This window comes from Phoenix dactylifera, chromosome 14 (genome assembly GCF_051530095.1).
Source record: "Phoenix dactylifera cultivar Ajwa chromosome 14, Ajwa_hap1_PhDact_Kaust_v1.1, whole genome shotgun sequence".
Lineage (NCBI taxonomy): Eukaryota > Viridiplantae > Streptophyta > Magnoliopsida > Arecales > Arecaceae > Phoenix > Phoenix dactylifera.
This window is the reverse complement of record NC_143203.1, coordinates 17,941,290-17,964,887: the sequence shown is the minus strand read 5'-3', so window position 1 is coordinate 17,964,887 and position 23,598 is coordinate 17,941,290. Positions and strand designations below refer to the sequence as shown.

Below are 23,598 nucleotides of genomic sequence, written 5' to 3'. Positions count from 1 at the left end.
GATTTGGTTAAGATGCCTTGCATGCTCGTGGGAAGAGTTTCCTACGGGTGTGCGACGGTTGGCTCGGACCCCCGGCTCGCGATCTCGGGCCGGGGGCGTGACAGCTACAGTGATAAAGTGGGTTCAGGGTCGGAATTGTGTTGCTGGCGGAAGACCACTGCTCCACGATATCCGTAGGCTTTTGGAAGAGTGTGGCTTCTATTGGCCCACAAGTATGAGGATTGACTGGGCTTCAGTTTGGGTCAAAGCCCAACCCAGCTGAGAGAGGGGCGCAACTCGACGAAATGACGGGTTGACTCGGGTGGACTGGGTTGGGGTTAACCCGGACTAAGCGGCGCGATACCAACATCCTTGACCGCGCCCCTAGGTCTCAACCCGAGGACAGAACTCTGGCTCGTCTTCTAAACCCGCCGCCGCCCGTCCTGGGGACCGCCGCCGCGCGTCATCCGCTCGCCACCCAGTGGTTCTCTCTCTCTCTCTCTCCCCCCCTCTCTCTCCTTATCTTTCTGTCTCCTTGCCGGGGTCACGCGCACACATTTTTTTTTTTTTTTTATAGTTTTTCTCCTTCTCCTTGTTTTCTTTTGGGATTTTGAGATCGAAGTATCCTCTGTTGAGGTTGTTGGTGGAAAAATGATCCGGTATATTGGACTCATAAAGATAGCAGCTTTACATTTTCTTTTTCCTGGCACTTGTAATGATGTAGAGGGAGGGAGGAGCTTATGACATCTCGAGGTGCTTTGGGCTGCGACTGTCGACTCAGTTGCTTTAGTTTGTGAAAATTTCGAAGTAATTTCAGTAAGATATCAGCATCGATTGGATTGATTTCTTAAAGGATTTTCTCATGTGAACGAGTTCATGTAAAACACCTTTAGTTATGCAAATTTAAATGCATTCTTAGTGATGTTTTAATGTTTGGGAATGAGTTTTTGATTTCCCCCCCCCCCATAAGATGTTGTCTTTTTGTGAATGAATCTTAACAGATCTACTGCTACCACTAAAACAAGTAACTTTGGTTTACACAAATCCGAATGCATTTTATTTTTACCTGTTGAGGTAACAGGTTTTTGAATTTGATGTATAATGTCGTGTTGTGAATTATTTGAAGTATAAAGTTGCATCACCACCATAAAGTACAAATAACTTATGAAAATTATGCATGCTTATTAATGCTATTACTATCTTGAGGGCTTAGGTATGGATGGCTATGTAGTAAAAGCAATATGCCCTTCACATTCCAGCATTTGTAGTCTCCAAAGTGTTTGAATGATCATATTTGATCTTATTTTGAATATTAACATCCAATGTGATCTCCTAAAGTCATATGATGTCTTTGGGGGATGAACATGTGATTGTTTTCAAATACAGGTTTGGTATTAAGATACATGTGAAATAGGCTGCTACAATTGGTTCTTTTCTTGTATCTTGTATACTGTTACAATTGAGCGAGCAAATCTTATAGAAAATTGATTGGACAAATCTGCCCAGGTTTTGTAGTCATGGTGGGATGGCAAAGGTATCTGCGCTCTGTCCTTCGCCATGCTGCCACCAGGGTGGAGCAAAATCGTGGATCATGTGCCTTTCCATATAGAACCTGTCCAAAGCCTTCTCCATTACCAGGTAATGTTCAATATTCTGCATAGCATTATATTTTAACTGCTCTTTACAACTTTCTTTATTTTATAGGTTCAAAGACAATATTTGATGGTTATGATTATAATTTATCATAATTTGAACTAACTTTTTTTGGTTAGAAATTCAAGCTAACTTTTAACCAAGCAAATTATGCTGCAATATACAAAATGCTTCGGACCTCTGACCTTGACTGATAAATCATCTCTTTTCATGCTGTACTCCTAAAATTTATATTAGAATGATTTTGACCTGTCATTTTTTGTTCTTTTTCAAGAAATATTAGTAAAAGAAGGTGTCTTCAAAGCTACCTGCTATAGAAAATGATTTTGTTAGTGTAATTTTTTGCCATTGCACATCCTAAGGGTGAAGCTTTAAGTAAAGTCTGGAGTAATACATATATTAACCTTGGTAGACTGTGAGTTTGTGACAGCCAATTTCAACTTTCTAAGAACCTCTCAGTTCTGAAGTCTGGAGCATTAACATTGAGGGCAGCATTTTTCTTAATCTGACAAATTTTCATTCACTTTTAGCAGTATCTAGGTATGGCCCATTTTACTTTCCACATTTAAGTCACTGTTCTAGTAGTTAGTCTCAGATGTATGCATTTTCCTATCTATCTACATCTTTCTGTCATGCACCGACACACTGATGCATAGCTCTACACTTTCTTCAACTAGCCTGATGTACTTTTTAGGATTTTTTATAGTATTGTTCTGTTTCCTATTTTATTTTTTTATCTGCTTTTAAAATTAGTTTCTTAGTGCAGCTACTTTCTGTTTGATGCATTCCATTCTGACGAGAATTAATTCTACCAAAAATGACATACAAAATCATTGCAGGCCACTGTAAACATCCGTGGAGATTATCTGATCGTTCTACCAGAAGAACCACACCTTTCTATCAATACCTACAACACTCAGTAATTGTCCTACACCTTTAATTACTCTTTGTGCAAAACAATTCACGTGCTGCTTTCATTTTCCAAATAGTTGGGGTAGTTTGATGCATATACATGGGTATTGGCAAATAGAAGACCTGGTTATTTTTCATCTGTCACGTCCAGTGAACACCATAAAATTTTTGCACAGGCATTTTGACATTTTGGGTGTTTAATTATTATACAAATATGCTTTCCTACTTATGCATAGGTTTCCTTCAGTCTGCACAATCGTCTCTTTAGAGGCATTATAAATTACACTGCATGTTTCTTGATTTCGAGGATGGCTCATGGGTTATGGCCCTTCCACTCTAACTTAGAGTCAAGAACCATGTTGGATTTATTCAGTTTGTGCATCATCTCTTTGGATGCATTAGCAGATCAGCCATGATACCTGATGTTTCCTAATTTTGAGTACAGACTCATTGCTTATGCCTTTTTCATACTAATCTGCAATGGCAATGTTGGTCTTTTTCCTTTGTGTCTCCTTCTTATGATGGTACTGCTATCATAGAATCCTGCATATCGCATAAAGTGCGTTTGATTTTATTTTCTTCCTGCGATTCAGTTGCCTTGCCAGGCGCTCTCAGTAATTGTGCCCTCATTCATTTTCAGAAATCATTTTTTTGTGGAATATAATTATTAATCCTGTAAGTTTGGCCTCATGTTCTGCTTTTGCAGGGAATATTCAGTTCAAGGAATTTGTTGGCAGAAGTATATGCAAACATGGTGCCTATTTCCTCCCCTCTGACACCAGTCATGGGAGATGGTGGGAAAACAGAAAAAAAGACTGTGGCTTCTAAACCCTTGAGGGTACAGGCTGTTAAGAAGGATATCAGACAGGTGCAATCAGTGCTAACATAACATTGAATTTGGTCTTATCCACTCTCATCATGATCCCTTAGCCATTTATTGCTGAAAGCATGGAATTTGCAGTATGCTACTTTAACTTGTTTTAGTTAGAGCATCTACATGAGGCCTTGGCTTTGTATCTACTTTTAGAGAGGATGGGACCTAACTTTCTTACCACCCAAGAGCAGTGTTGCCCGGACACTCCAAATTTTGGATTTTGACGTGTTACAAACTTGGACACTTGGGACATTTCATGACACTCCTTGACACTTCATACCATCTCACCAATCCACATCTTAAGCAAGAAAAGCGAACTCAAGCAATACAACTGTCCATCGATCATATCCCTGCAGGCTACAAGTGTGAGGACCATTTGTACTTGTACTTGATCAAACACGTGTAATACTCCCAACCCCCTTTCTTGATGGTTTCTGATGCATTGACATGAAATTATAATACAAGCCAAGACACATCAACCTATGATATTAGTTCTTCAACTGAAAGAGATTGCATCATCTGACATTTTCTTCAACCTCAAAGCGACATAATTATAGTACAAACAATTAATTAGGATAATTGGCACAAGTAATGAACCTCAAATGCATCATACTTTGTTTCAAATCAAAGTGATGTAAAGTCAAGTTAGAATGCAGCAATTAAATCTTTTTTTCTCCAGGCCAAAAAGTCCATTAGTGTTAAATTGCACAACTCTTGAAAAATAAACACTAAAAACCCCTAAAACTGCTCTTGGGCAATGTTACTTGGACTTGTGACATGGGTGTCAAATGTTCAAGTGTCTAGAAGAATCCAATATGTGAATCCTCTAAATCGGTCATGTGGACACATCTATATCTGATCTATGTATGTGCAAATAGGTATTGATGTATGCATATAATGAATAATGAGCTAAACATATTATTTAAGTAAATAAAATTTGATAAAATTATCAGTAATTGCTAGGTTAGAATTAACAGCTTTCATATACAAGTGTGAAGAAAAGACATAAAGTCTCTTTAGATTCTAGATGTTCTTAATGGTGTTCTGGCCATTTCTTTTCGTGTCCATGAGTAAAGTTTGGAGTGGAAATCATTACTTGATTGCAAGGAATAAGTCAATCTTAGGATACAAACTTGGCCAAGATCGAATTTAATACATTACTTGGGTGCAGTAAACAACTTAGGTCTTTGTACTGCAAAAGCTTGAGCATCCAAAATTTTGAAAGGGTACCCTATGATTTACACAATTGTTGATATTTTCAACTATCCAACTGAGATTATTTGTTTTCACTTCATTGTGTATAACATATAAAGTAAATGCCTGTCAAATTGATGAGGATCTAGTAGGAATATCCTCATATTAACAATATAATTCCTTCTCTCGTTCCATTAATTGTTGAATAAAATTATTTTAACTCTTTGATCTTTTGCATGTTTTTTGTTCCTCTCCATGTTGTGGTGGAACGATTTTCGTTGCCTGTTAAAGATCAGTTCCATATTTAGTGGACATCGTCTTAACAGCATATTGTTAGAATCCTGATGAATGCAGTAAAAATATTTAAAAATAAATTGTGCTCTTGTACGAAATTTTTGCTCAGTCATATACAATAGATGATCGCTTGCACCCTTAAGATGCTCTCATGATGATGCTTATAATAATCACCAAAATTGGAATTATACTTTGAATAGCAAGGGTTGCTTTGAAAACTATTATTGATGGTTTCAGATGTAATCTGGGGGTGGATCATGCTTTTTAGGCTTTTGAAACAGTGAGACTTCATCTCTCTGTCCATCTATCTATCTCTGCGTGTGTCACCCACACCCACTCATATATTAGATAGAATTCTTCTTGATTTGCTCTAACTTGGAAAGAAAACTGAATATTTCTTGAGATTTTAGGGCTTTAGGATGGTTAAGAAGGTTACGGTATCAAAGTTTTAGGGTCTAAGATGGAAGGGTTTGTAGCAATAAGTTCTTTTTTTATTATTTTTTTATTTTATGGGAGGCAGCACCTTAAGACCAGATTTTAGTTGAAGCAAAAATTCTAAAATTACTCTTTAATTTGAATTCCAGCTTTTTAAACTAATCATTTGAATGCTCTACTCATATGACCTAGAAAGCATTCTCAATCAGAAGAGTTCCTATCAAAGCTTGCATAACCTAAAGTAGCCCTAACATAAGACTTGTTAAAAACCACGCCCACTCAAAATCTGTAGGCTTCTTTACTATTATCATGGTATTTCTCCTCTTCTTCCATTTCTTCCCTTTCTGTCTCATCATATCTTTCGTCTTCTTTCTTCCCCGTCTTCTTAGTATTTGCAAGTATAATGCTTTACCATTAGAGTTTCGGTGGTCTTTAAAGTTGTAAGCTATAGACAATTTTCGTAACATAAAGTTTTGTGTTCCAAGTTATTTTTCAAAGATAGGACCAAATAATCACTCTCTTTCACTTTCTTCAGCCTGATCTTCACCTTTTACCCTGTTCTCTCTCTCTCTCTCTCTCTCTCTCTCTCTCTCTCTCTCTCTCGTGGTTTTCATGCTAGCAGATTGTTGAATGAGTCCTTTGAAAGGAGTAGTGGTTCAATGAAATGTTACTTTTTGCTTCCAATATTAACCCTTTCCATACTGTTAGAACGGTTAGTATATTCCTTAGATTATGTTAACGGTTAGTAATAGCCATTCTAAAGAATAATGCCCCTAATATGACACATACTATCCAATATTAACTTATGACAAAATACTTTTTGCTTGCCATAATATGCTTCTAATACAGTCTCCTTGTGTTGTTTTTTTTTAAACTAGCCGTTACTGTGCTTTTGAGTACGATTTCGCCCTATATAGTACATTTCTTTTCAGAGAAGATTCCACCCTGAATAATAGGGGCAATGTATACCCACACTGTTTAGTGGACCAATAAAAGTAACATCTACTTGAACTACTTTTTCTTTTAAAAGACTCATTTGTAATCATATAGTTTTCACTAGAAAAATAATGGTGGTTAAGGCAATTGCTCAGCCCCAAGCATTAATTTGTATGTATTTAATACAAATCACTATGGAGTTGGGACTCTATACGAATTCAAATCACTGGGATTTAAAATCAACCTCATGCAGAGTACTTCGGAGTTTCTGACAACATCTCGAATGCAGAACCTGTCCACATTTTCGCATTACATATACATTGAGGGATAACAAAGTGAGAGGCCTCCAAAAGGTTGCATAGTCTGGAAACAGCATTTCTTTCAAACCTTGGTCCAAACTAGTCTACTGTGGATTTAAGTATTTGCTACCACGGTCCTTCAAATGTTTCAAAGAAATACTGTGGATTTAAGTATTTGCTACCACGGTCCTTTAAGAAAGTGAGATGCCAAAAGGTCACATTATCTATTTGTATCTAAGTCCTTTAGAGGACTTAAATAGATACAAATTAATGCTTGGGGCTGAGCAATTGCCTTAACCACCATTATTTTTCTAGTGAAAACTATATGATTACAAACGAGTCCTTTAAAAGGAGCAATGGTTCAATTAAATGTTACTTATATTGGTCCACTAAACAGTGTGGGTATGCATCACCTCAATTATTCGGGGTGGAATCTTCTCTGAAAAGAAATGTATTATGTAGGATGAAATCGTACTCAAAAGCACAGTAACATCTAGTTTAAAAAAAAGCAATACAAGGAGACTATGCATTAGAAGCATATTATGGCAAGCAAAAAGTATTGTCATAAGTTAATATTGGATAGAATGTGTCATATTAGGGGCATTATTCTTTAGAACGGCTATTACAAACCGTTAACATAATCTAAGGAATTATACTAACCTCTCTGACAGTATGTAATATTGGAAGCAAAAAGTAACATCTAATTGAACCACTGCTTCTTTTAAAGGACTCGTTTGTAATCATATAGTTTCACTAGAACAATAATGGTGGTTAAGGCAATTATTTGGCTTAATTTAGAATATTTTGTGATACTCATTAGCATAAGTTAATAACCGTTAACTCATGTTAATGGTTAGTAATAGATGTTACTTTTTGCTTCCAATATTAACCCTTTTCATACTGTCAGAACAGTTAGCATAATTCCTTAGATTATGTTAACGGTTAGGAATAACCGTTCTGAAAGGATTATATAGCAATATGATTTTTACTCAGTCATGTATAGCTTACTCATTGAAGCAGGAGGCTAACTTAGAGTTATTTCAGGGCTGTACATAAAGGATAACTGTTTTTAGAAGCCAGTTGTTTTGAATTGTCATTATATAACACCCTTTAAATGTTGAGTATTGATGCATGCCATATTAGTTCCTATTTTATGCTGTAGTTTTGCGTAACATCAATTGCTTGTCTCACTATGCATGCCTTGATATGCACCATGTCAAGTCCTATTCTATGGCCGCAGTTTTGGATGATATCAATTGTTGTCATGTATCATTTTTGTTGTAGATTTCTTGGAACTTGTTCATTGGGAGTTGTGTTTTAGTCGTCTCATCAGTTTGTAATTTGCACCTCAACTGTAAGATGTCCTTTCCTACATAAGACCTTGCTTTTGAGGGAAAAAGATCTAGACAATTTCCAGTTTAGGGGAACCTTAGAAAGCCAGTCTCATGGTTGCATGATCTTAAATTATAGAACCAATAAGGTAGGCATTCGTACTTGCCAGTTGGCCTCCTAGGTTTCTTGGTAGGTTCCTCTTTTCCCCAGAGCTGCCTTGGTCAGGAATTTGGCATCAATCATTTAGTGTTGCCATCGACTCAGGAGGCTGCTGTAAAGCAGCCAGTATAAGATCATTTTGAACCTGCTTGTACAGCCAGTTTGTTACTTTCCGATTCTTTCTTGATGCATGTTTATATTAAAAGGTGAAGTTTTCTTGTAGATCATAGACAGTAGTGAGATGGTCGTGAGTTCTATAGGTTGAGATTACATGCCTATCCTGTTCTTCCCTCGGAAATTGATGTTCTATGTATTCCCATCTGTAAATATATTTTTATGCATGGTGGTATCAGAGTCCCAAGAAGGTCAATCTGGTGGCCAGACTGGTTCGTGGAATGCAGGTCGAAGATGCCCTTTTGCAGCTGCAAGTAACTGTAAAAAGAGCTGCAAAGACAGTCTATCAGGTGCTTTGTACTTGCATAACATGTGATTCATGAAAAATTTTGACTCAAATTTCTATAGTATTTATGACAGTATTTTGTTTCTCCCACTGAACTGGGAAAGCATACGATATCTTAGCTAGTACTTGGAATTTACTCTTTTCATGTTATAATTATCCATCTAAACCCCTGCAGGTAATCCACTCAGCCCGTGCCAATGCAGCGCATAATCATGGATTGGACCCTGATCGTCTCATTGTTGGTAAGTCAATGCTCAATTTCTATTAGAGTAGCCAAAATGGAAAGCTACGGGCCTTTCAATTAAAATTTTATTTTGTAATTTCCTTTTCCTTCCTATAGATGAAGCCTTTGTTGGAAAAGGGGTTTATCTGAAGAGGCTGTCATACCATGCCAAAGGGAGGAGCGGGATCATGGTGAGACCCAAATGCCGGCTGACAGTGGTGGTGAGGGAGATCACTCCTGAAGAGGAGGCAAAGATCGCTAAGCTGAGGGTCAGCAACTTCAAGAAGTTGACAAGGCAGGAGAGGCAGCTTGTTCCTCATCAGCTTATTGAGACCACACCAAGGTGGGGCCGGAAACGGAAGGAGGCTGGGACAGCTTGAACATCCATTGTGTTGTCTTCTTTTGGTTTGCTTGCGAAAGTCATTGCCTGTTTTGGTGGGGAACATTGGAAATTTTGAAAGATCAACAAACCTCTGTACAAGCAACTTGGATTTAGTGACAACCTAGCGGCCCTTGTTATGCCGAACTTTTTGCATCACCATGTCTTTAATTCTGAATAGATCGTCACGAAGTCAAATTATACAAGGTTTCGACTTCAATATCTTTATATAGTTGATGTCATGAATTTGTTGTTTCCACGCTTCGTCACAGACTGTTGTTGCACTGTTCCCTTAATGCCATTAACCCAGTTGATAAATTGTTGTGACTTGCTGGTTCACTCCATTGTATGCATTCAAATTGTCTATAAGCATAAATGAGATATTGTTGCAGTTTGATCTCAAATTTTTTTAAAAACTTCGAGCAGTTTCGTAATGATCAAACATACTAAGAAAGCCATGGAATGTCAGAAACGAGCATCTCTTATCTATTTGCTGTCTAGCTTGTGGCTAATCATCCACCAAAGAAAGGTAGAAAGATAGCAATATAGGAAGCTTATGATTTGAGTCCTAGCTCTTAACCATAGCTACATTATGTAACCTGTTTGCAGAAGATTCCTCATCTGCAGCATAGAGGTGAATATTAATAAATTAAAGGGATACTTGCTCTTCAGCTAGAGATCAGTAATTTAGAGAAATTTGCATTTGGGTGACTCCAAATATGATTACTATGGAAATCTCTTGTGTTAGCCATGTTAAGGACAAACCTACAGACACTAGTGCATTTGAGTAAATACCATAGTTTGCCATCAATCATTTCCAGGCCTTTTTTTCTCCCCTAAATTCATTTGCATGGGGATCAACTCAGACAATACACATAAAATAGAGACTTAAAGCATATTCTTTATTTTTTTGGGGTAAAATGATGCTGCAAGGCAATAGCTAAGCTGAAGCCTCCACTTAATGCAAAGAAATCTGAAATCTCTAATGATTCAATTCATATCCAAACAAATAGGATTACGTCGAAGATTCTTTTTTTTTTTTTTTTTCTCTTGGCCAATTGGTAAAGGTGGCAATCAAATTGGGTTAGATTACGTATAGATCGAGTCGAATATATGATAGATAAAAAATTTCTTCACTCAAATCTACGGGGAGGTGAATAGCACTGACGGGATAGTCTCATTTGCGGCTCACCATAAGCTTCCCTGGGGTATTGCCCCAATGGTTGCCATGATCCTCGCCCCAACCAATTGAAAGTCCATTCATTCGTCAGCTGACTCAGCTCCACTCCCACTCCTTGAAATCAAAGAAATAAAAATGAGAAGAGCGTTGGCGCCTCCCTTCTTCCTCCGACCCCCTTTCTCCAAACCCTCCCCCTTCTACCTCTCCATCGCTTCCTCTCCTCCTCTGCCGAAGCCCTCGGCTTCCCTCACCGAGGAGGAGCTCGCCGAGGTCCACCGGCTCGTCCCCCGCCTCTGCGACGCCGGCCGCCACGCCGACGCCGTCCGCCTCCTCGACGCCTGCCTCCTCGCCGGCCCTCCCCTCGCCGCCCTCCCCGCCTCCGCCCTCGCCGACCGCCTCGCCTCCCACCCCGACCTCACGCCCTCCATGGCCCTCCTCACCGCCCTCAAGCACCACCCCCGACGCCCCTCCCCCCTTCCCTTCTGCTCCCCTCTCCTCTCCGCCTTCTTCGAGAAGCGCCGCCCCAAGGAGGCCGCCAAGGTGTTCGCTTGGCTCTGCCGGCCCGACTCCCCCTGCCGTCCGGATCCCGAGGTCTACCGGATTGCGATCGGAGGGTTTTGTAGGCTCGGGAGGATGGTGGATGCTCTGCGGGCGGTCAAGGAGATGGTGGGGGATGGGGTCTCGCCGGGGACCGATTTGAGGGAGGCGGTGTATCGAGGAATGCTGCATGAGGCTCGGATCGATGAGGCCCGGGAGCTGGATGCTGCTTTGAAGTGCATTGAGGAGGAGGGAAATGGATTTGGTGGTGCCGTGGAGGTGCTCGATCGGTTGATTAGGGAGTGGGAAGAATGATGCAACGTAAGCCCCTGCTCTTCCTTTCTTTTATTTTGCTTGGGTTGAGGTCACATATTACTAGTGCTCGTGATCTATAATATTAAATTAATGATGAATAATATCAAGGTATATTGTCTTCTACTTAGATTGATAAATCCAAGAAAAATCGCTAGATCCTCGATGTAAAGAGGAGCCATGCATCTAAATGTAATGCTAATTCACAAAGATCTAGCTCTTATCGAATTGATAAAAAATTTAAGATAATGACGAAAAATATCAAGGTGCATTGTCTCCTACTTAGACTAATAAATTCAAGAAAAATTGCTATATCCTTGGTGCGAAGAAGGGAGATGCATCTGGATGTAATGCTAAATCAGAAAGATCTCGCTCTTATAGAATTGATAAAAGAAAGAGTATTGATTATTGAGTCTATAGTATGCCGTACTGGCCCAAACCGGATAGTACAAGGCGTACTATACCATATCGGTTCGGTACTGATTTTCCGTATGGATGGCGTACCGGTATTTGGTACACCAAGAAAAAAAAACTGTACCGATACTGTGCTAGTATAGCACCGGCATGGGGTCCCATACTGAGACAGCGAACCTTGAGTCAATTCGTCTTTCTATAAAAAAAGGATGGTTCTTACATATGCTTTGAGAGCTTGTATAATGGACAATACAAAGTGAACTGGATTCCCAATATTGATCATGATGGATACATTTTAAAGCAGATATAGAAACCAAGATTCAATAGGTTTTGGTACTGATGAACCCAAAGCAAATTGAATTATAATATCTACTCTTCCTATATCATTGAACACAGGATCAAGCGAAAAATTCAAGCACTTCTCCTTACTGGAGCCTTTTCAGATTCTCATTTGACAAGCCCATACCATCAAATTTAGTTCTCCATCATTTTTCCCTGAATTAGTATGACTTCTACACCTTTTGTGTACCTGATCCTCATTTTGTTTTTACTTACATACTCCACTAAGCTAAATTATGGATTCATACTAATAGTACTTGACCTTGATTGGTTAAAAGGAACCTTCATTGGAATTTTCTTTGTGATTTTTTACTTTCAATTTGCAAATTGCATTGACTTTCTTTCCGATTACGAAAAATACTTTTATTCTGAACATGGACCTATTTCATTAATTTGAGGCTGCTTTAGGTCTTAACAGAAATAGATGTTGGAGGTTCAAGTGATTCCTGGAAACTGTCTAATGGCAACAATGGTGAAGAAGTACAACAGATAATATCCTTTTCTGGTTTTTTGCAGCCACTGGAAGCCCCTTGCTCATCATGTTTATTCAGGAATGGCAATAAAAAGGTTGCTAAAATTCATATTATGTACCGAAGAGATATCTTTGATGAAGATGCGGCAGTCATGCCCTCCCTTTTTGATCCTACCATGTTCTAAACGTTGTACTGCTTTATGCAGTTGTTTCCAAAGCAGGTATACAAAAGGGAAATCTGGGGAACCATCTCAGAACTTACATTCAAAGGGATTAAAAAGGACATGAATAAGATATGCTTGAGCAAAACAGATGTCCCTTTTTATTTTTTTTTAGGAAAAAGATTATTTATGGAGGATGGTGGTTATATGAGTTTGAGAGGCTGAGACAGATGCGGTTTGGAGACATAAAGGAAGCTATAAGTATCATATCTTTTTTTCTTCTTTGGAAGGTATTAGATATGTGTAAGTTGGAGAAGTCTTTTGAATAGCAAGTTTTGTGCCATGAGATGATACAAAACATTTTTAGTTTGACCATTGGGCTGGAACTTGCCTACTAGGAGTTTGTCCTGATTAGAGGGTTTTGACAGTGTACTTGTACATCCTTTCATCCGACTTGATCATCAGAGTTAGCAGAGGAAAAAATAGACTTTCGGTCTTTCTCAATATCAATGGGTTCTTTAACATCCCATGTGGAGGTGATGAATGGCGGGTCGAATCCTCTATTATCATTCTCTTTCAGAGCATGCATGAAATTCTAGAGGAAGCTTTTAGAACACCAGTTCTTTTGGTTTTTTGTATGCTTGGGTTCCCTCCAAGGTTGAAGTTTTCTTGTTGAAGATCTAGTTCAAACTTTGTCATGAGCCTGGGAATTTTATCTACCTGCAGTGATGGGAAAAAAATCATGGTGTTTTGACTTAAGGGCACCTTTGAATGGTATTTTCTTGCTTTATGTGAACTTGTGAAATATTTGGCACTCCTTTCTCGTATTATATTATGTGCTTAATTACTTAAAATCTAAAGACAACCTTCGCGAACAGAAGCTTACCAATGTAGCATCTTTTCCAATAAATATGTGCGATCCTCTTCAGTAAGCATATATGACACCTTCTTTTTCAAATATAATAATGCGATCCGTATTTGTATTTATGGATTTTTTCCATCATATGAGAAAATGTCAAGTTGATCTGCAGGATATTATTGGTCAATGTTTTGATTTTCTACTGAAGAGGGGGATCTCACTTTGGTAAACTAGATGATATCTTGGTATTCCATGATTTTGAAAACTGGTATTGGATTCAGGTAAACTTTGACTGATGGTAGAGCTGGGGCTAGACAGAATCGTCATGAAGGTCCCTTACTCTCACCAATATCATGAGATGGAGTGAGCAAGCCCCTTGGAGGATGTGCGCGTCCATGGGACTCCTAGGCTCCCTTGGGGTGAATCATATATCTGGACAATTGTGCGTACTTCTATAGAAGCCAGCAAACTGGTGGACTGGGCTGCAAACATGAACTTTTTGCTAATTTTTTTGACTCTGCTGAGTATGCTCTGAGAGCTGTCAATTGTGGTTCAAATAAGTGGATATAGATTTTGCTATTAAGGTTAAAGAGTTTTACTGCTTGGGTGGTGATGGCTTCCATCCAGGTTGGCAAAAGTTCGCTGGAGAATCATGTGATTTGGAGATCCTCAGCCTCGGATCAAAAAGAGCCTATATTATTTTATATTATTTAAATTATTCAATCTTTTATCATTTGATATAGGAGTTTTTAAATTATATAATTTTTTATATATAAATGGTTAAATGTGGTAGATTATATCTAATAGCTTGAATCATTGATGTGGGACTTTATTGCCTGATTTAGATTTGATCGGATCTATGTGAAGATTCATTCAAGTATGTCTATAGATACCTCTTGTTGGGAGTGTCAGCGTGACCCATGGATTCCCCAACGTGAGTTTTGGAGTTATCACAACATTAATTTTTTTGATTAAATTTGTAGTATCTCAAAAAAAAAAAAAAACAAAAACTCATGGCTTTAAGATTGATCAGTCTCTCCTATCTTCAAGATCATCTGCCATATTGTCGTTTTCTTATTGGAAACCCACGTCGCGTGAGTAAATTATGACTAGCTGTAATCCTCATTCACATTTTTTTTAAAAGAATGATTTTCTTAGATTGGGACTCTAAGATTTCTTTAAATCAATTTGATAGAATTTCATGATACTTTGAATCGGGAGTCTAGAGATTGTTTGATTTTTTTTTTCTTAACACTTTAGGCTGTCTTAGAATTATACAAAATATATTTTGATTATTAAAAAAGTCTTGTCACAAAATAATAGTTTAGTTACCAAGGAACTATAGGGTTGGAACCCGGAAACTTTGGGTGCTTCAAATAAGAAATCTTAAAATGTGAGTCTAAATTAACATTTATCAACATTTTTTTTATGAATAAACATTTTCTTCCATAACTTTTAAGACAAATTTGTTTCATATTATAATTATCCTTCACATTTTTATCATGTTATGAAATCACTGCATGGTTTCCTCTTAATTAGACCTCTAATAAATGTAAAATGTAATACTTCGAATGATCCACAGGGTACGGGTTTTCTTATAGAAAAAATATATCAAATAAAGTTGTATTTGTCAATGTCTTTTCTAGATAACGAGTGGATCTTGTTATTTTTTAGAGCCTAGGATTGACATGTCATAATGTGGAGTTATACTGAGAACACTATATCAATATACAAAGGGGAAAATATTTCAAGAGGCAACATCTGGTATCCTACAAAAATCCAACACCTTGTAAGATAAAAGATATCCTTGTTGAAAAATTCATATTTGCTACTCATATATAATATAAGAAATATAAAATATATGTCAAAGAAAAGAAATGAGTAAATAAATAAGTTATTTATTGGTAGAAGAAGGGCATCTCTGCTGAAGTAAAAGTACAGAGTCAGCGACAATCTTACAAGATAGGGAAAAAAAAACCCAACAATATAAAACTTACAGGCAACACAAGCAAAGGATAGCTAAATTCCAAGATCTTCAAATGCAGCTGGTAACCTGATATGCATCTGAAGGATAATACAGAGACAAAATATTCCAACCGAGAACAGCAGTGTCAAAACAGAGCAAGGTGCAGCTGGCTGAAGCTAAGTCTGATAGGAACTACACCTCCTGCGTCAAAAATAATGTCTCCCAATAAGGCAGTGTTAGCCAAGAAATCAGCTGCTTGGTTAGCTTCTCTGTCAACATGGGGAGCTGCATGTCAAGAAGTGACAAGCTTTCCAAGCCATGATGCCTGCAATGGGTTGGAGATGAAATCCATTGGATAACCATGCGGCCACCACTTCTGCTGCATGAGAAACAGAAAAGAGAGAGAGAGAGAGAGAGGCAAGGACTTGGCCCCGGCTTTGATTAGGCTGTCCGTCATAGTCACGTATGATAAAACCTACGGCGATAAAAGCTTCCACCACTAGAATGTTTCGACCAGTATGGGTTTATCTATTTCCATGCCCATTGCATATGCAGGATGGTACCCGAATGATATGGCTGGTTCTGCAAGCTATACATATCCTTGGCAAAAATTGTTTGAGTTTTAATTTTAAAAAATATTTTTTTTCTTATCCTTTAAAGTTTAGTTGTTCGCAATATTTTAAAATATTTTTTTTCGAGGCACCTCTTTCAGAAGAGTTGTGACTCTTTAGAAGAGTATGTTGGCTTCCGAAAAGATACGATGTTTCCAAAACATTTCGCATCTCTTCGGTCTTCGGATAGAGCCTATAAATAGACTCATCCAGGATTAATCCTAATCTAATCCGATCTCTCTTTTTCTCTTTTTCACTAGTAGTCTGTCTTCCGAGAGTTTTTTCCATACAAAGTTCTTTTACTCTTCAACTTTTTTACTTTCTATCTTTTTATCTTTTATGGGCAACTAAAGTAGTTAGTCGGATCAAGCCTCCCCAGCGATCATGCTCGTTAGAGGAGAATCGGGCTGAGTTGAGCTGTTGTATCTTGGGAACGAGATCGTCGCAAACATGCATATAGGAGGCAAATTATATTCTTAGGGCAGTGTATATCATACGCCTCGATCCAGACAAGCTCTTATTAATCCTCTAAATTTATTTTAGTAAATTATTTTTTTATAAAATAATGATATAGCAATTTCTAGGCACCATTTTTTTCCAACAAAAATATGATTTAGCTTCCTAGGGGCCTAGCAGATATGATTTAGCGATCTTGTTCATCATCTCAGAGGAGAAAAAGAGTGGCCAATTTATGAAGATTCCATTTGCCAGGAGGAAGCATAAGGGACTGCACCATCATGTTATCAGTTATAGCATCCACATTAATAAAGTTAGGCCATTCATTAAGAGGAATAGGTGACAACCAAGGGTCTTCAGCACTTCTATATTAGAACCATCCCCAATACACCAGATAACTTGGTAATCGAAGCTTGCCTTCATTGGGTGAGCGAAACGGCTCCCAGACCACCCAATATTCCTTAGGCTTAAAAACATGACTCCAAGAAATCAAGTGAAACCTCTTACTACCCACCCGATGTCCTCGGCACGAAATTCTTTTTTCCATTCCGGCTATAACATGTAAAGGAGCATCAATACAAGCCAAGCAATATAGTCGCAATCCGTGTCTCTATTTTTGTCCTCCGAGTAGTAGTCTGAGCGGTGCGTGCGGCATGCGTACGAGCCTCAAAACCGGACAATATCTGGCAGGGAAGCCCTATGTTCCCCCCTCATGTGGGCACTGGGTGACATACGTGCCTCGGCCGTAGAGGCTCACACCTGACACAGGAACTCCCAAATACTTCCAAACACTCCACTTTTCCGGCATTTGAAAAAGCCTTCTGATGCCACCTTTTATCCTCCGAGGAGTAGTAGGACTGAATCGGATGTGGGACTTAGAAGCATCGATGGCCTGCCCAGGTAGAGAACAATATGCATCAAGGATTGCTTTTAGGCAAATAGAATTTTTGAGAGTAGCCCTGGCCACGAGTAGAGAGTCATCAGCAAATACTATATGCGACAGATGCACAGATTGTACCCGACTTGGTTGACAAACTTTGAGCAGACTACTTTGCACCACAGCATGCATCAAGACGGATAGAAATTGAGCACGTAATATAAGCATATAAGGAGATAATGGGCAACCCCACCGAAGGCCACAAGAAGGTGAAAGCCAAGCCAAAGCTGAGCCATTGACAAGAATTGAAAAAGTGGTTTGAGTGACACATGCTCTAATCGATTTAATGAATCTACCGTGAAAACCATATGTTAAATAAGAAGGGCTGGTGGATCCGATTCGAATGAAGGTTTTCTCCATGTCTAGCTTGATACTAATTAAAGCTTTTGATGTTGGTGCCTACATTAAGGAGTGCATCATTTCTTGTGCTAGCAGGATATTTTCTGCAATGTTATGCCCCCTGGTAAAAGCACTTGCTCCTCAAATATGAGATGAAGGAAGAATAGGCTTGATTCTAGTGGCTAGGATCTTTGCTACAATTTTATAGATAGTATTGCATTCATCCACATTAGCAGGATTAATTTTTTTGAGGGATGAGGGTGACATAGATTAATTTGGGCCCAAGAATTTGGCATACTAGCAACTTGAAAAACAATATTTGACCGCATTGATGACCTTCTTTTTGATAAGATGCCAAAACTTTTGAAAGAAAAAGGGAGGAAAACTATCCGGAGCTTTATCTGGATGCATGTTCCTAAGAGCTTGCTCAATTTCCTCTACTGTGATAGCCTTAATGAGGTCATCGTTTTGCGCCTGAGATTTTGATGGATGAAACATGGGTTGGTGTAAGCATTGAAAATTGTAAACATGTTATGAATTACATTATCATCTTCCACCAAACATCCTTGGTGCAGGGAAAGAAAAGGAAAGAAGACTTCCATCGGGAGTCTACTGCTGGCTTAGCACGTGCAGAGCGCGTTCTTGATCTGCAGGCTGGTCTAGTGGCAGCCCAAACTAATCCAAATGGATCAGACCTCATAAGTTATAACCCTCCATTTCAAACATGCTGGTGATGCCCTCTTTTCTTTGCTCCTCTAGATGATATAATTATTCAATTATTGTAACATCTTGGAACTTCAGAGACAAACTCCTTGGTGTGGTAGCCTCACTTGGATGGAGCCACTTTGTCAAGTCCTTTACCACACATCTAATTTATGCATTTAAATCAATCTGTCCTGCAATGCATCTTCCCAAAATGGCCCTCCATATCATGTTGTAAATTGTAGACACTATCAACATTCAAGTCTAGAAACATTCACATAACTCAGGTCCTTTGTAAGACAACAATCAATATTAATGTTCCCAACCTGCTTTCATGCTTAACTATATTTTGGCCCCCTTTGAAATTTTAGAGAGAGAATCCAATGCAAACTAAACACAAATCATACAGGCACCATAGTACATCATATGGGACGGAACTCTTTTTTTTTCCATATTTTCTCTTACGTGCATCTTAAAGAGAAAATCCAAAAGTCCAATAAAGATAGAACTTCTACTAACAGAGTCCATTAGTTCCATAATTAAAAAAAAAAAAATTCACATGCTAATAGAGACCATGAGGAAAGAAAGATCGCCGCATTCTCTTTCTTCTTCATCAAGTGATTCACACTCATGGGCTTTCTGTTACACAACTCGTAGCAACCCAATATATACTTTCAGATAAATTGATATATAGTTTTCAGAATATGATGTTCACCAGTATATAGTATATAGCTAGTCGATATACACCTAGCAATATAGTCATCTAACATCCCAATATACATATCTAGGTAAATCGATACACAGTCCGAAAATGATGCTCTTCAGTACATACTATATAGCTAAGTAATATATACTTGTTAGCTTTCTGATACATACTGTGTTAAGAGAAGCCTACGGACTATACCACTCTCTTTTCAAAGCACACAATAGTTTGTAATTTCTTTCTAATCTCATATCAAAATGAAAAACTAGGCAGCCTTATATAGGCATTACAATGTAAAACGAAAATGTAAATCCACTTAATTCTAAAAGAAAAAAAAAACTGACTACCCATTACCACATAATTAGGCAGCCTATTACCACATAATTATTCACTACCCATTACCATACATTGACTTCCCATTACCATACATTGACTACCCATTATCAAACGTTTTGATTTGTTGTAACTTCCAACACGTCCTCTCAAATCAAAATGTTCTCAATCCGAGCATTTCTATTAGCCTTCTAAAGGATTCAATCGGCAACGACTTGGTAAAAATGTCAGCTGCTTGTAGAGATGGGCACTGGGCCGAGCCGCCCATGGCCCGGCACGGCACGGCACGAAGCGGGCCGTGCCTGGCACGGCCCGCCAGCTACAGTGACGGGCCGTGCCTGGCACGGCCCCTTTGATAGGGCCGTGCTGGGCTAGCGAATCCTGGCCAGCGGGCGGTGCCAGGCACGGCCCGCTTCGGGCCTGGGCCGGCACGGCCCGGTCTAGGCACGCGGGCCAAGCACGGCACGGCCCGCGTGCCAGCACGGCACGGCCCATAAGGGCCTGGGCCGGGCTGGCACGCGGGCCTGGCACGGTCCGGGCCTGGGCCCGGCTCGGCCCGATAAAATTTTTTTAATACATTAATAAATTATGAACACTAAGAAATCTTGATTTATGAATATAAAGCCACCTTAATGGTGGGGGGTTTGGCATAGACCCCTACCAGTTTATTAATTTCAATCAAAATGGTACATGAAGGGAGGTTTGGACCTTGGTCTGACCTCTAGATTCTAGAATACAATAAGAAACTAAGAAAGGGCCGAGGTTTGGACCTTGGTCTGACCTCCAGAATACAATAAAAATGTACAATTATAAAAAATTAAGAAATCTTACTAATCATCAGTGATTCAGTGAATCAGTATTCACTCTTCAGTCTTCAGTCTTCAGTCTTCAGTCTTCAGTAGTGTTTGTATCATCATCATCAGAGGATGTTGTATTATGTCCACCTTTATCTTGAAGTCTTGCCTCAGCATCCAGCCAATCCTTGAAGCAGAGAAGCATCTCCACCGTTTCGCCCGTCATCCTACTTCTCTTTTCGTCAAGAACACGCCGACCTGCACTAAAAGCGGATTCCGATGCTACCGTGGACATCGGCACAGCTAAAATATCGCGTGCAATTGCAGACATAACAGGATATTGATTTCTAACACTCTTCCACCAAGATGATACATCTAGATTCTCTATTTGATTTTCATCATATGCAGACTGAAGATCATTTCGTAAATAAAATTCTAGTTCACTACTTAAAGATGAAGAAGATGAAGAGGAACTTGAAGCATGTGTGTGTCTTCTCTGTGCAATGAATGAAAAAATAGATGACGAACGAGAACTACTAGAAGGAGGAATAGAGGTTTGTATTTGTGTTTTAGATCCACGAATTTTTTCATCATATATAGCATAAATATCATAAAGAAGTTGTCTTACCTCATCTTTAGCAGATTCAGCATCTTGATTCATATTTTCAGCGTATGCATCAAGTAAAATTAGCACGCCATTTAATTTAACTCTAGGATCAAATACAGCAGCTAAGTTATGCATAGGACATATCCTGTCCCAATACTCATTCCATTTAGATTCCATTAGGTGAATAATAGGCATTAAAACATCATCATATCTATGTTCTGCAAATTTTTGACTAATTATATATGCTTGTTGTAAAAATGAACATGAAGTAGGGTAATAAATACCAGAAAGAACATTGGTAGCATTATAAAAACTAAGCAAAAAATCTTCCAAAATTTTTCCTTTATTCTAATCAGTTTCAGTCAATGTAAATCCTAATCCACGATCATTAATATATGCACTTAATAAATTTTTATATGGGTATGCATCATGTATCATGCTATATGTGGAGTTCCAACGAGTAATTACATCAAGTTTAAATTTTTTAAAACGTTTACCATGATTTATGCATAATTCCTTAAATTCTTGAAGTCTTGATCTAGAAGCATGAATAAAAGAAACTGCATTTCTAATTTTTGAAATCACATCTTGAATCATGCCCATGCCAGCTTGAACAGAAAGATTTAAGATATGACATGCACATCTAATATGCAGTAAATTTCCATCTAATATGGGATGCAATGAGTCTCTTAATAATACAACAGCAGAATTATTATTAGATGCATTATCAAAAGTAATAGACATAATTTTATCATTAATATTATATGAACATGCAGTTTGATAAATTATATTTGAAATTTGTTGCCCAGAATGTGGAAAATCAAAAGCACGAAAAGCAAGAATACGTTTATTTAATTGCCAATCATTATCAATATAATGAGCAGTAATGGCAATAAAAGAATTACTACCTACAGATGCTGACCAAATATCAGAAGTTAATGAAATTTTTACATTTAAAGTAGAAAGTGTTTCAATTAAATTTTGTTTCATTGCTAAAAAATTGGTCATAGCTACTCTTCTAAATGTACGCCTACTAATTCTTTTGTAAGCAGGTTGTAGGTTTAATTGAACATATTCTTCAAAATTAAAAGATTCACATAAACTAAAAGGTAATTCATCCTTAACTATCCATTTTACAAGTGCTTTTCTTTGATTTTCATGATTATATGCAAAATTACCTACAAGTAATCCCCCTTGTATATTAAGGCTACTTTGAGTTTGAGCATGAGAATCATGCATCCTATGACTCTCTTGATGTCTTTTTAAATGCCCTGTTCCCCCACTACTACTACAACTATAAAGTTTGGCACATTTTTTACATTTAGCTTTCCAGACTCCCTCAACCATAACTCTATCAAATTCATTCCATACAGTACTAGTCCTCTTACGAGAAGAGGTTTGACCTTCACTCGGTTCACCAGTTCTAGAGGAACTAGGAACAGGGGGTTGGGGATTAGTTTCTTCCCCCTCAGAAACAGGAATGCCAAACTGACTTTCCTCAAAAGATGACATATCTATGATTAATTCAAAAAATAAAAACTAACCGCAAGGAGGAATTGAGTAGAGGGTCGGAGGGCAGAGGCAGCGCCGAGATTCCGAGCTTCCTCTTGTGCTCTCAACAGAAGCGACCTTCTCTTCTCAACAGGAACCTCCTCTTGTGTAGCACTTGAACAAACTAAAAATTAAATTGCTAGAAGAGCACTTTAGAAGAGAGAAATAATAGCAGTAGAGAAGGAGAGAATGAGAGGTTTGGTGTGGTGAGAATGAGGGAGGAATGGGCTATTTATAGAAGCCCAAAAAATTTTTTTTCCCAAAATACCCCTCAATTCAGCCGTTATAGGACTGTTGGGAGGGGCAAAACCGTCTTTTTTCCGAAAATAGCCGTTGGAAACGGCTATTTTCTTCCCCCCTCTTCAGACGGACCGTGCCAGGCACGGCCCGTCTGGAGCCGTTACGGGCCGTGCCAGGCACGGCCCGTTTAGAGACGTTGCGGGCCGTGCCTGGCACGGCCCGTTACCGCCCGTTACGGGCCGTGCCTGGCACGGCCCGTGCCGTGCCGTGCCCGGCCCGGCCCACCAATAGAGGGGCCGGGGGCCGGGCCGGGCTTGCCTTCCGTGCCTCACGGGCCGTGCCAGGCACGGCCCGCTTCATAAGCGGGCCGTGCCAGGCACGGCCCGTTTAGAGTTTTGGCCCGGGGGGCCTGGGCCGGGCCGGCCCGGCACGGCCCGTTGCCCAACTCTGGCTGCTTGCTCCATTGTATGACAATAATCTAATTCCATAGTTTTCTTCTTTATATGGTCCCTAAGAAAATGGAACCGAGTATCAATGTGCTTGCTCCTCCTATGTTGGATTGGATTTTTTGCGAGCTTTATGGATGATTTGTTATCCACATATATCACTATCGGTTCTTGTTGTGCATGATCCAACTCTTTTAACAAATTCCATAACCAGATTGCTTCACAAATGGTTGATGAAACTGCCACATATTCTGCTTCGCATGACGATAAGGCCACAACTCTTTGCTTCTTGGAGGTCCAAGAAAATGCAGTTGACCCAAGATAGAAGACATATCCTGCGGTGCTTTTTCTCTCATCTTGGTTACCTCCCCAATCATTATCTGAATAGATAACTAGTTGTACAATTTCATCATAAGCATAGAAAAGACCAAGGTTGAGAGTGCCATTAATATATCTTAGAATCCTTTTCATATCTAGCCAATGAGACTCCTTTGGTGTCTCCATGTAGCA

The 23,598-nt window shown here is 38.9% G+C and overlaps 2 protein-coding genes across 6 annotated transcripts; both read left to right on the top strand.

The window, feature by feature from the left end:
* Positions 1-343: 343 nt before the first annotated feature.
* LOC108511792 (uncharacterized) lies at positions 344-9,447 on the top strand. Of its 2 annotated transcripts, none has more exons than XM_017846132.5 (7): positions 344-463; positions 1,486-1,617; positions 2,472-2,551; positions 3,251-3,412; positions 8,421-8,531; positions 8,703-8,769; positions 8,868-9,447. In XM_017846132.5, the coding sequence occupies exons 2-7, from the start codon at positions 1,497-1,499 to the stop codon at positions 9,128-9,130; spliced, it is 804 nt and encodes a 267-aa protein (XP_017701621.2). In that variant the 5' UTR covers positions 344-463; positions 1,486-1,496; the 3' UTR covers positions 9,131-9,447. The 2 variants fall into 2 exon arrangements, with proteins under 2 accessions (XP_017701621.2, XP_088566681.2); XM_088710555.2 differs by lacking the exon at positions 344-463 and adding an exon at positions 475-795.
* A 754-nt stretch (positions 9,448-10,201) lies between these two features.
* Positions 10,202-14,136, top strand: LOC103720940 (uncharacterized). 4 transcript variants are annotated; one of them, XM_088710557.2, is made up of 2 exons: positions 10,202-11,167; positions 12,428-14,136. In XM_088710557.2, the coding sequence occupies exon 1, from the start codon at positions 10,445-10,447 to the stop codon at positions 11,159-11,161; it is 717 nt and encodes a 238-aa protein (XP_088566683.1). In that variant the 5' UTR covers positions 10,202-10,444; the 3' UTR covers positions 11,162-11,167; positions 12,428-14,136. The 4 variants fall into 4 exon arrangements, with proteins under 4 accessions (XP_088566683.1, XP_088566682.1, XP_008809136.1 ...); XM_088710556.2 differs by having other exon boundaries at positions 10,203-11,167; positions 12,330-14,136; XM_008810914.6 differs by having other exon boundaries at positions 10,204-11,167; positions 12,320-14,136.
* Positions 14,137-23,598: the final 9,462 nt, after the last annotated feature.

Bases quoted from the DNA above. Each gene is read 5' to 3' on its own strand.
- LOC108511792 (XM_017846132.5), top strand. From the start codon at position 1,497: ATGGTGGGATGGCAAAGGTATCTGCGCTCTGTCCTTCGCCATGCTGCC. The intron at 2,552-3,250 runs GTAATTGTCCTA...CTGCTTTTGCAG, and splicing joins ATCAATACCTACAACACTCA to GGAATATTCAGTTCAAGGAA. The intron at 3,413-8,420 runs GTGCAATCAGTG...TGGTGGTATCAG, and splicing joins TTAAGAAGGATATCAGACAG to AGTCCCAAGAAGGTCAATCT.
- LOC103720940 (XM_088710557.2), top strand. From the start codon at position 10,445: ATGAGAAGAGCGTTGGCGCCTCCCTTCTTCCTCCGACCCCCTTTCTCC.